The sequence below is a fragment of the Callithrix jacchus genome, chromosome 15 (assembly GCF_049354715.1).
Source record: "Callithrix jacchus isolate 240 chromosome 15, calJac240_pri, whole genome shotgun sequence".
NCBI lineage: Eukaryota > Metazoa > Chordata > Mammalia > Primates > Cebidae > Callithrix > Callithrix jacchus.
Window position 1 is genome coordinate 65,657,277 of NC_133516.1, and position 12,781 is coordinate 65,670,057.

Here is a 12,781-nt window from a genome sequence, read left to right on the forward strand (position 1 = left end):
GAAAAGGTTTTCTGGGGCCATATTTTATCAATCTATTCTTCTGTGGCATCTGAGTCTTTTTCAGGCTTTAGAAAAGCTCCCCCCACAAAAAAAATTCTCATCTTTTTTTCTGGTACTATTATAATTTCTTTCTTTATTAAACTCTGTGATCATTAAGGACAATTAGGTAATGTCTGTCACAACTGCAACTGTATACACCCTTTGGCTTGGCAATTCTACTAAAAATCTATACTATAAAAATGCTGGCTACGCGGGGTGGCTCATGTCTATAATCCCAGCACTTTGCAGGGGGCCAAGGTGAGTGGATCACTTGAGGTCAGGAGTTCAAGACCAGCCTGGCCAACACGGTGAAACCCTGTCTCTAATAAAAATACAAAAATTAGGCAGGCATGGTGGCAGGCACCTATAATCCCAGCTACTTGAAAGGCTGAGGGAAGATAATTGCTTGAACTTGAGAAGCAGAGGAAAAGCTCCCCGCCTCAAAAAAAATTCTCATTTTTTTCTTCTGGCACTCTTGTTTCTTTCTTTATTAAGCTTTGTGATCATTAAAGACAACTTGGCAATATCTGTCACATTGCAACTGTATATACCTTTTGGCACAGCAAGTCTACCACTATAAATCTATCCTACAAAAATGCTGGTCAGGCGTGGTGGCTCATGTCTGTAATCCCAGTACTTTGGGAGGCCGAGGTGAGTGGATCACTTGAGGTCAGGAGTTCAAGTGCCCAATATGGTGAAACTCTGTCTCTAATAAAAATACAAAAATTATCCAAGCATGGTGGCAGGTGCCTATAATCCCAGCTATTTGAGAGGCTGAGGGAAGAGAATCACTTGAACCTGGGAGGCAGAGGTTGCAGTGAGCCAAGATCTCACCACGGCACTCCAGCGTGGGCCACACAGTGAGACTCCATCTCAAGCCCCACCGTACCCCCAAAACGACACCAAAAAAAAGCTAACATGTATGCACAAAGACATATACAAAGATTTTCACTGAAGTGTTGTTTGTACTGGGGAAAAGGGGAAAAGTACTATTAGCAGAGGACCATCTTATGGTAGACGTGGATAAGCAAAATACCCAAGTAAATCTTTAAGAGAAGGATGTATAATTACATATTTTGATAGACAAAAATATCGATTACATATTAAATAAATAAACAGAAGCTGTAGAAAGTATACACGGTGTAATCTCATTTCTAAAAAAGTACGTATATAATTCTATTTGTGCCTGGCACACAGTAGGTATTCAGTGAGTATTTGTGAAATAAATCAATTATATATGAAGAGAAGATATGTAAAAGAAAACACACTCCTGTTTTTTGTTGTTGTTGCTGTTTTTAAAAATAGGTGTATGTTATTGGGAAGTGATAGCATCTTTTATTTTCCTATGTTTCCACAATGTTTTAAATTTGTCCTCTCAAAGTAATTATGAAAGCTCAATTCGTTATCAACATTTCCAATGTCACAAATAATTTATCAATCGTTAAAGTTCTTATACCTACATTCAAGGTTGCCATCCACAGCACCAGATGGCTTATGAGTATTCTCTTGTTCTCTGAGTTGCTGGTTCAACATTCTCAACTGCCTAAAGAAATAATGAAGAACTATGAATGCAAGACTCCTAGGCCAATTTAATAGTATACATGTTTCACAGCCTATCAAAAAAGATTAAAAGATAAACCCACTAAGGCAGCAGAAGTCCATTTCATCCCTAAAACAAATGACAAAAACTAAAAAATAATAATAATAACAAAACAATACTACTATTATTATAAGGCCTGAGATAATTTTTAAAGTTGCCTAAAACATAAAACCTCCCCTCATGAGGAAAATGTTAATTTCTCTACTTTGTCTCTTTTCAGTGATTTTTTTTTTCTATTTCTTTCCTTTCCTATCTCCTCTTGCTGTTTCTGTTCTTCTTTCTGTGTTTCTTCATCACTGAAGTTAATCATCTACTTTTTAAAAGATTTGTCATTACCTATAGGCACTGACTGCTATCAGACATCTATCTGCCTGATGTTTATCATATGCTGAAACACAATTTTATCCTTCTAATAATTTATTAGATGGAAAAGTTAATGGTCTTAAGTAACGAGAATATTAACAGGCTACAAGTCTGCCCTGTTACAATGAACTTCACAATATGGATTTGCTTCACAAATAGAAACACATAAGTGTTTTCTTTACTCCTAAGAAGTTATTACTTAAGGGGAAAAAGTTACCTCTATTACCTTTCCAGAATTACTTATCTAAAAATATTGTGCTTTAAAATATTTATTTTTGGTACTGAATCTAAAATGATAGTACCCTACATCACATCATTCACATTTATTAATTTTGAGTTGATAAAAGTGATAAAATATGCAAACAAAACCCAACTATACAAGTTTTAGGGGGAAATCCACATAATCTTGAAGGGGGGGAGGCATTTCTAAGTGAAACTCAACATCGAGCAAGCATATTGAACTCCTACAAAGCATAAAGAACTAAAAACATAACTCCTACAAATAAGTAAAAAAGGCAGTCAAGTAAAAAGTGTCAAAGGATAAGAATGAGCAGTTCACATAAGAAATAGAATGGCGATAACAGAAACATCATGAGTTTGGGTGGGAGTCAAAGATTTCTGGGATGAAATTTCAGTTCTGACATTTTCTGTTACGGAATCTTGGGCAAGTTACTAAACTTCTGATTCTGTTATGGGTGGAAAACTTGCACTTCCAACCTCCCAAGGCTGCTGTGAGGTATCACATTCCACCATCAATACTCCTAGTATGCAGAAGGGGTTCAATAATTGCTAACTTCCTCTCACCCTTCTTATATCATTTTAGTAGCAGTGCAGCTTGTTAATAGTCTCCCGTCCATAAATCTGTTTTGACAGGATTGTGAAGCAAGATTACATACTGGAGAGAAAAGTAGATTTGACTTCTCTGTAAACTTAATCTGGAACCAAAGACACACCCACACAGCTCTTTTCAACAAGACCTTCCTTTTTTCCTCCAAAAAGCAATTACACTCTAATGAGTGGTTTTAGTTAACTAGATCATTAACTGGATTTTCTAACTTGATTTCTTAGCAGATAGAGAAACAAAAAGACTGTTCTTTAAGAAACCCTAAGTAATTTCTTCCCATCCAGGAGCAAATAAAATTCATTATTTACTCAAGTCATCAAAAGTTTTGGTTAAAGGACCATAAGATCAATAAACACAAGGGCAAAAAAAAAAAAAAAAAAAAAAGAAAGAAAGAAATAGAAATGGACTGTAAGCATATAGTAAAAACGCTCATCTTCACTAACATGAAGAATTGCAAATTTCAAAGGAGATATTTTTTGGCCATAGGATTGACAAAAATAAACGAAAATAACACTTTCTAATGATAGTACAGGGAAATGAATTATCTCAATTTATGTGAGTATATCAGTATAACCATTCTGGATGGCAATTTGAAAATGTCTAACGAAATGTAAAATGCTCATAATCTCTGACAAAATTATTCTACTTCTACGTTATCTAGCAACAGAAACAGTTTTACATGAGCAAAAGCATCTCATCTCCCACCTTGTAAATATATACAAGGTTGTTCACAACAGCAATTATTTAATAGTAAAAAGTTGGAAACAATTAAAATGTTACATAAATTATGGTACATTCATAGATGAAATACTAACACACAGATATTAAAATGAGCAAGAGGTCCATTTGTACTGAAAGGAAAAGATTTCCAAGACACATTATGAAGTGAAAGCAGCAAGCTGCAGAACAACAGTATAATATGAACTCGTTTTTGTTTTAATAAAATTCTGATTTTCTTCCAAGGTTTCCCCTTTACAACAGAAGCTTTCCTTGATAATCTTTTTCTGTGTCCCTGTTCAGATTCTTCTCTTCCCAAATGTAACCAATCTAAACTAATAATTCACCGCAAGCCTCTCATTCCTACCCTCCTCTTCTCAATTGTAAACTTTCCTTTTTTCACTAAAAATATCGTGGTTTGGGGACAAACACTGTCATCCTTTGGTCCCAGGACATATCCATATGTGTACTAACACTGATTTTTTCCAACTAGTCTGGGTGAGTAGCCTCATCTGTGCCCTAGATCCCATTCTCCTCCTAGACCACCAAGGACTCTGCCCCTAACCCACTCCCTTTACTGTATATTATCTGCAGCTTCTTCCTCTTTACCACTTCATGTGTCTGAGCCAAGAAACATATTAAAACTCTTCCCATATTAAAAAAGAAAATCCCTCCAACCTAACTGTATAACTAGCTACTTTCATTCCTCTCATTCCCTGCTTTCAGGGATAGGCTTAAAAAAAATTATTCTATGTAAAATGATACATGATAAAAATAGAAAAAAGCGTATTTTAAAAATTGATATTACACATGCTATTTAAAAATATTATGTACTAAATTTAAGTATACTGGATTTTAAAAAGGTAAAGAAGAACTGCTGCTATTTAGGCAAATATTTATTTTATTCAATTCATCCATTTTTTAAAAATAGCTTGAGATAAAACTGATATACTATAAACTGCATACATTTAAAGTGTATCATGTTATATTCTGCCATATGATGTGGTAAAACCACCATTACAATTAAGATGTTCATCAGCAGCCACAAAAAACAATGAGACCATGTTTATTTTTCAAGAACATGAATGAAACTAGAGGCTATCATCCTTAGCAAACTAATGCAGAAATAAAAGCAAATACCATGTTCTCACTTATAAGTGGGAGCTAAATGATAAGAACTTATGAACACAAAGAAGGAAACAACAGACACTGGGGTCTGGGTGGAAAGAGGGAGGGGAGGGTAGGAGGAGGGAGAGGAGCAGAAAAGGTAACTATTGGGTACTGGGCTTAATGCCTGGGTGATGTAATAATATGTACAACAAACCTCCTGTGACACAAGTTTACCTATGTAACAAACCTTCACATGTACCCCCAAACCTAAAATAAATATTTTTTTTAAAAAGATATTCATCATCCCCAAGTTTCCTCATGGCCCTTTTCATAACCCTTTCTTCCCAAATATTTATAGATTAGTTTGCACATTCTAGAACTATATATGAATGGAATCATGGAATATATACTCTTTTAGCCTGGCTTCTTTTACTCAACATAACAATTTTGGGATTCATCCAGCTGATGCATGTATTAATACTTCCTACCTTTTATTGTTGAGTAGCATTCTACCATACGGCTATACCACTATTTGTTTATCCATTCACCTATTGATAGACATTTGGGTTGTTTCCTATGAACACTCATCAACAAATTTTTGTGTGGATATACGCTTTGACTTATCTTACATAATACTTAGGAGTGGACTCATTGGATCACGTTAGGTATATGTATAATTTCTAAGAAACTGCCAAACTATTGTCCAAAGGGCCCAAATTATTTTACATTCCCACCAGCTAATTGTGAAAGTTCCCATTCCTTCACCTCCTAACATTCATTAATTTTGAATTTTAGCCATTCCAATGGGTATGCAGTGGTATTTCATCATGGTTTTAATTTTCACTTTCCTAATCATTACTGATGATAAGCATCTTTCCATGTTCTTATTTGATATTCATATTTGATATCCACTTATCTTATTTGGTGGTCTGTTCAAATATTTTTCCCATTTTTAAACTTGACATTTAAAAATTTACACTGTCTTAAATTTTTTATGCATTCTAGATACACGTCCTTTATCAACTACGTGTTTTGCAAATACTTCCTCTCAGTCTGTTCATTGCTTCTTCATTTTAACATTTTAACCTGTTATTCTTAATAACAGATATTTTTTTTGTTCTTCAAACAAGTATTTTTTTTAAAGTTATATTCTTTTTTTATTGTATTTTAGGTTTTGGGGTACATGTGCAGAACATGCAAGATAGTTGCATAGGTACACACATGGCAGTGTGATTTGCTGCCTTCCTCCCCTTCACCCACATCTGGCATTTCTCCCCATGCTGTCCCTCCCCTATTCCCCCCAATAGACCCCAGTGTGTAGTGCTCCCCTCCGTGTCCATGTGTTCTCATTGTTCAACACCCGCCTATGAGTGAGAACATGCGGTATTTCATTTTCTGTTCTTGTGTCAGTTTGCTGAGAATGATGTTCTCCAGATTCATCCATGTCTGACAAAGGACACGAACTCATCATTTTTGATTGCTGCATAATATTCCATGGTGTATATGTGCCACATTTTCCAAGTCCAGTCCATCATCGATGAGCATTTGGGTTGCTTCCAGGTCTTTGCTATTGTAAACAGTGCTGCAATGAACATTTGTGTGCACGTGTCCTTATAGTAGAACGATTTATAATCCTTTGGATATATACCCAGTAATGAAATTGCTGGGTCAAATGGAACTTCTATTTCTAGATCCTTGAGGAATCGCCACACTGTCTTCCACAATGGTTGAACTAATTTATACTCCCACCAGCAGTGTAAGAGTGTCCTTATTTCTCCACATCCTCTCCAGCATCTGTTGTCTTTTTAATGATCGCCATTCTAACTGGCGTGAGATGGTATCTCAATGTGGTTTTGATTTGCATTTCTCTAATGACCAGTGATGATGAGCATTTTTCATATGTTTGTTGGCCTCATGTATGTCTTCTTTTGTAAAGTGTCTGTTCATATCCTTTGCCCATTTTTGAATGGGCTCAAACAAGCATTTTTAATAACAGGTTTTTTGTTTGTCAAACAAAAGTTTTAAATTCTGATGAAGTCAACTTTATTCATTTTTCTCTAGTTTATATTTTTTGTGTTGTATTTTAAAAATATTTCCCAACCTAAAATCCCTAAAATTTTCTCCTATATTTCCTTTGACATGTTTTGTAGTTTTAGTTTATAAATTAAAATCTGTGATTCATTTTTCAAGTAAATTTTTGTTTACCGTATGAGGTAAAGGTTGAGGTTTATTTTTTGAAAATACGACTCTCCCATTCTTTCAGCACTATTTATTGAAAATAATATTCTTTGGCAATTGAATTTTTCTATATTTTTTTTTTTGCAGTTTTGCAAGCGTGATCTCTGCGTGAATTTGTTTCTAGTCTTTATTCTGTTTCAATTATCTATTTGTCTATCCTTACACCACACGTCTTAGAATACTATTTCTTTATGTTTTGAAATTGGATAGTACCAACTTGGTTCTCCTTTCTCAATACTGTCTTTGCTATTTTAGATCTTTGAATTCCCATGTAAATTTTAGAATCAGCTTCTATTAAACATTAAAAAAGCATGCTTGGGTTTTTACTTTAATTACATAAAAATCTATATATGAATTTTGGGAGCAGTGACATCTTAAGTCATATATTAATGGAGCTGGTTTATTCCTCACCTATACTGATCTTCTCTCAGCAATATTTTGTAGTTTTCAGTGTATGGGTCTTATATATTTTCAAATTTATCCCTAAATTGTTCATATTTTTTTGATGCTACTCTGAGTAGTACTGATTTGAAATTTCATTTCAAATTGTTCATTGCTGGTACATAAAAATACAATTGATCTTGTATCCTGCAACCTTGCTAAGCTTTCTTATTAATTCTAGTAGCTTTTCTGTAGATTCCATAGGATTTTCTGCAGGGATTATCATGTCACCTGTGAACCAGACAGTTTTACTTATTTCCTTTCTAATGTGGTGGGCTTTTGTTTCTTCTTCTTGCCTTACTGCACTTGCTAGAACCTCTAGCACAATGTTAGATAGAAATAATCATTATCTGCTGGATAACATGCAAACATTCTCCAGCATATACAGAGACAAAAAACAAATACCTAAGAAGAATTTGAAAACAATAGGACGATATTACAAATATTGTGTATTGAATTTAGGATTACATGATTTTCATGGAAAGAAAATAACAAGCAAAACCAAAATTGATTAACTTTAGGCAAATATTTCTTTACTTCAAGAAATACTATCCCTAAATAATCTAAAATTTAGGAAATAGGATATGAAATATGTAGAGTTTGGAATTCATATTGTTAAGATTACTAACACTTTCTGATTTATAACCATAATTTCCATAGCTGTCTTAGTTTTACATATAGATTCAATGTTCACACCTGTCTACTCTTCTTTTTGAATTCATCTTTTGGTTGACTGAACTTTGCCATTCAAGTTTTTGTTTTGTTTTTTAAAGGAGTCCAAGGGTGTTAAACTTCCTAAGTTCTTGCATACTTCAGAATATGACCGTTGCCTTTTTACTAAAAGGACAACTAGACCACATTAGAGATTCTTGGGGCATATTTTCTTTCCCTCAGAACTTCGTCTATGATATTCTATAATCCTTTGGCAACAAAAATCACTGTGCAAAGGCTAGAAATAGCCTAAAATTTTTCTCTTCATACATAATTTTCTATTTCTTTTGAGTGTTTCCAAAAATTAACTTTTTTCATCCTTAGGGTGTAGTAACTTTATAAGCATATGTGTTGGTGTCAATTGTTTTGCATCATTTTTCTGAAATCTTGTATGTCCTATTCATCTGCTGACATAGATCTTTTTTTTTTCCTTAGAGATAGGGTTTTGCTCTGTCTCCCAGACTGAAGTGGTACAATCAGAAAATTTTCCTTTTATTTATATATCTCTTAATATTGTCTTTAATTCATTTGCTCTGTTCTCCTTTTTCAGGAACACCAACTTTGTATCTATTTTGTTTCTGTTCCATATGTATTACCTTCTTCACAATAATTTTGAGATCACTCTTTTTCTATTTTGCCTTGTGTGATTCCCTCAAGCTTATCTACCATGCATTCAGTCAATTTAACAAATATTTATTAGAGTGAGTGTTAAGCAGAACTCTAGCACTAGAAATATAGCTGCAAACTCTACAGAGACAAAATTTCAGCTTTCTCAAATTCAGAGACAGAAACAAAAAACGCAAGAACTTACCAAGAGGTAAGAAAATGGAGAAGACAAAGTTACTGTTTAATGGGAACAGAATTCATGTTAGAGATGAGAAAAGTTTTCCTACAGAAAGTGGTGAAGGTTACAGAACATTATTGCCACTGAAATGTACACTTGCAAATGGTTAAAAAGATAAATACCATATATTTATCATATATGATAAACATACATATATATGTTTACCATAATAAAAATAAATAAAAATCTAAAAAACAGTTTAGGAAGAAGCAGCAGCTAAGGCCAGTAGGAGACACTGAACCATGAATTTAGTAGAAATTAAAATGGAAAGACTTGGGAGGAAAAAAACTAAAACCCAGAAAAACAAAAAAAACAAAAAACTTCGGGCTTCATAATACTTAAGTTCTAGAGGACTACAATATCCTTGACCTTGTCTGTTTGTTTATTAATTATTTTATATTTGTTTCTAATGGGGCTTTCATTTTTAAAATGTTTTTTCTTTTATTTTTCTGAGTTCACTTAACTCACTTTTCTTCTCTTTTTACTTTTTCTTCTTTGAGCACTTTGTCTCAATCTCACTCTTTCTTCCTATACGAGATCCTATTATCTTTAATTTCCTTGAGACTATAGAACACTGTTTTAAGTTTTTCTGAAGCTTCTTTGAGTAATTTGTCTTGTAATATTTATTCTCAACCTACCTTTGTTCATGTTGTCAGTTTATTTTAATGCTATGCAAAATCTCTCCTATAAATTGTTTTCTTCCTGTGACTTTTGTGATGTCACTCCACTAATTTTAATCTTCTGTTCTCTCCTTAAAAAGTTGTTACTCCCCAGCAATTTACCTTTCACTGTGTTCACAATGCTCTACCTTCTTGGTGAATATACCACTTACTTATGTGCTGATAACAAATCACTTACTTTCAATCACACTGTCTCCAGTGTCTACAACAGTGCCAGATCTATACAAAAAGCTCAATAAACACGTGTTCAGAGAATGACTCCCGAGTCTAATTTCTATCTTGCAACTTGTTCCTGTACACCAGACTTACATCATACTTATCTCCAGATAATCTAACTCAGCAGGTCTAAACCTTAACTCACAGGTTCTCCTATTATCTTGTCTAACTCAAAAACTATTAACAATGTACAATAAACAAATCTATTCTTCCTCTAGCAGCTCCCATCTAGAAGAATTATGTTACCATTTGTTAAATTATACAAAGAACCTGAACATCATCCTTGACTCCTTCCATTCTCCCGTTTCATTTTTATGTTCTGCGTGGATACATAATGGTCTCATAGTTGAGCCTAAAATTAGGAGGTGGTCATGAAATCTTGGCACTCTCTAGCTCAATGGCTCTTAACTGGAGGTAATACCCACCAAACTCCCATCCAGAAAATTTGGGAATGTGCCAGGTCTTCTGGTGGTCAAAATTAATGAGGCACTACAGACATTTAGTGGGTAGAGGCCAGGAAAGCTAAATGTTGACTAACTGTTTCAGAAGATACATTAAAAACTGTCTAGCCTAAATGCCAAAATGTCATAGAAACGATGCATTGAGCTATTTTTTTAAGCCACAAGATGGCAACAAACTCCAAGAAAGTCCTGAAAGATCACTTTTCTGGCTAAAAAGAAACACGTAGTTTCCAAATACCTAAACAGAAAAAAAAAATTTTAATTGAAAACAATGAGAAACACTTTAGAATAAACCTATGTATTTCAATTTTTGTTTGTAATGAAGATTATGGATAATTCTTTCCAAACAGATTACCAAAGTGGCACAAAAATTCCTACAGTACTCCCAGAAACCTCTTTCTGCTAAAAAGAACAAATCTATACATAACAAATTCTTCATTTTTTAGTTATTTCATCTTTTAGAAGGTCAAGTAAACAACAGTGGCAATAGCATGCTATATAATCTTTGTCCTGTAAGGACAGACAGCCAAACAGCTCCAGTGCCAACTGAAGAATTAGGTCAGACATCAAACAATACCTTCTTTAAAAAAAACTAGAAACAAGTGGTGGCTTATAAAACAGTAAATCTTATTTTCTTGAATGGCTTACAAATTAGCTCCTAAGGCAATTTAAAAATGTTCTAAGGAACAGAAATAAATAAGAACCACTCATATTTTCCATGGTGACAATGTTAAAATAGATAATATTGTCTGACTAAGTTTTGGTATGCTTATTAAAGAAACCAATTATTTGATTGTCATTCCTTTAAATAATATGCTTGTTTATTTTGAATGGCTTACAATATATTCTATGTTCCACAAAATACACCTAAATAGTGAGGTATAATTAAATCTCTACTTCCTAACAGAGACATTATAGAAGTCTGCAAGTTAAGATCATTGTACTCTGAAATCAAATTGACTGGGTTCAAGTCTTGACTGTAACTTCTTAGATATATGACTTAGGCAAGTTACATAAACTCTGTATGCCTTGATTTCCTCATCTATAAATAAGAGTAACATAGCACCTACCTCATGGAGCTGCTGTGAAGATATAAAGAAATGACACATATAAAGGGTAATAGTCTGGCATATAAAAAACATTCAATAAATGTTAGCAGTATTTGCTGTTCATTATTTTATTATTTACTCATTTTTGGTCTTAAAAAATTAATGCTGGTACAGTAATTCCTTAGGTCAAGACTGAAGATGATATTGGATTTTAAACCCAGCAATCCCATCTTATATCATAGTAGCTACTGGATAAGGATCTCTAGACAAAGAATCCTCAACAAGTGCATCTCACCAGCTATCATGCCTCTAGAGGCTCCAGGTGTGTATATTCTAGCTATGCTCCAACTATTTAATTGCTTTCCAGTTTCTTTAAAAGTTTGTATAGATCCTTGCAGGTCCTACCTTATACAATGTCTATAGCTTATGCAACTATAACACTCAGGGCATATTCGCACTGCAGTGCTGCAGAAGCACCTGATATGTACTCCAAGTTTTTGCAAAGTATATTAATAAACAGACACTGGAGTGTTGGCCTTGATGGTCATCACCGAAACATCCCAAGTTAAGATATTATTGATAATATGTGGGTGATTTCTTTTATATTTCAAGATTAGATTCCTGGTCTAAATCTTTCCTAAACAAATTAAGAATGTAATTCCAACAAGTTAAGATGACAGAAAAAAAAAAATCAAAAAATTTAAATAAATTTTTTTCTATGTCTAAGTGTGATAGGGCTACATGAGTGCTTACTAAGGTTCTCCTTTCCTTCCTGGGTATATAGAAGTATGGAAAAATTATTATCTGTGACATTATTTTATATATTTATATATATACATATTGTATATAAATGTGTATAGTGTATGTCTGTTACAGCATATATATACAAACATATATACACACACACATACATATATATGTGTTTTCATTCACAGTTCCTGGGTGTCAACTCCCACAGCCCTTGTTATTTCTTAAGCAGTCAAAACCAAAAACATCCCTTTTATTTAAGTATTTGGCCTTTTGTTCCTGGTTCCTGAAGCAGCTTCAGAGTGATAAAGGTGAAAGACAGTCATCTGTTAATATTCAGATACTTTAGGTCTTAGAAGCAGGTCTCAGAAAACAGAATTTCTTTCTCTAACCTTCTCTTGCCATCCTTTAACCTGGTCCTTTTTATTTCCCATGGTAGGCCATAGGAACTAAAAATATACTCTTCTCCCACCTTTCTTACAACTGGCCATAAGGAAATTCTCTGACCTACCTTGTCTGTTTATAGGTCAAAAACCCATTTCTGAAGGGGTCCTGCCTCATACTGAGGAGGAAGGAATGCTGCACAGAGTCCAAAAAGAATTTGAACAGACAGAACTTCTTGGGTTTCCCCACTCTGTCTATTAGTATTAGATCATACCCTTTTTGTCCAATCACATTTCTTCACAGTTGTCCATGATTCAACCATGCCTATCCAATGAAG

The 12,781-nt window shown here is 33.9% G+C and overlaps 1 protein-coding gene across 23 annotated transcripts in view; it reads right to left on the minus strand.

The window, feature by feature from the left end:
* The window catches only part of LOC100391280 (coiled-coil domain-containing protein 14), a 193,947-nt gene that overhangs the window by 160,277 nt on the left and 20,889 nt on the right, over window positions 1–12,781 (minus strand). For all 23 annotated transcript variants that reach the window (XR_013527477.1, XR_013527474.1, XR_013527478.1 and 20 more), the window contains exon 10: window positions 1,500–1,582. Coding sequence is in view for 8 of the 23 variants with exons in the window: in XM_035276169.3 (XP_035132060.2) it covers window positions 1,500–1,582 (83 nt within the window). In the remaining 15 variants the exon portion in view is untranslated. The remainder of the gene's footprint in view (window positions 1–1,499; window positions 1,583–12,781) is intronic.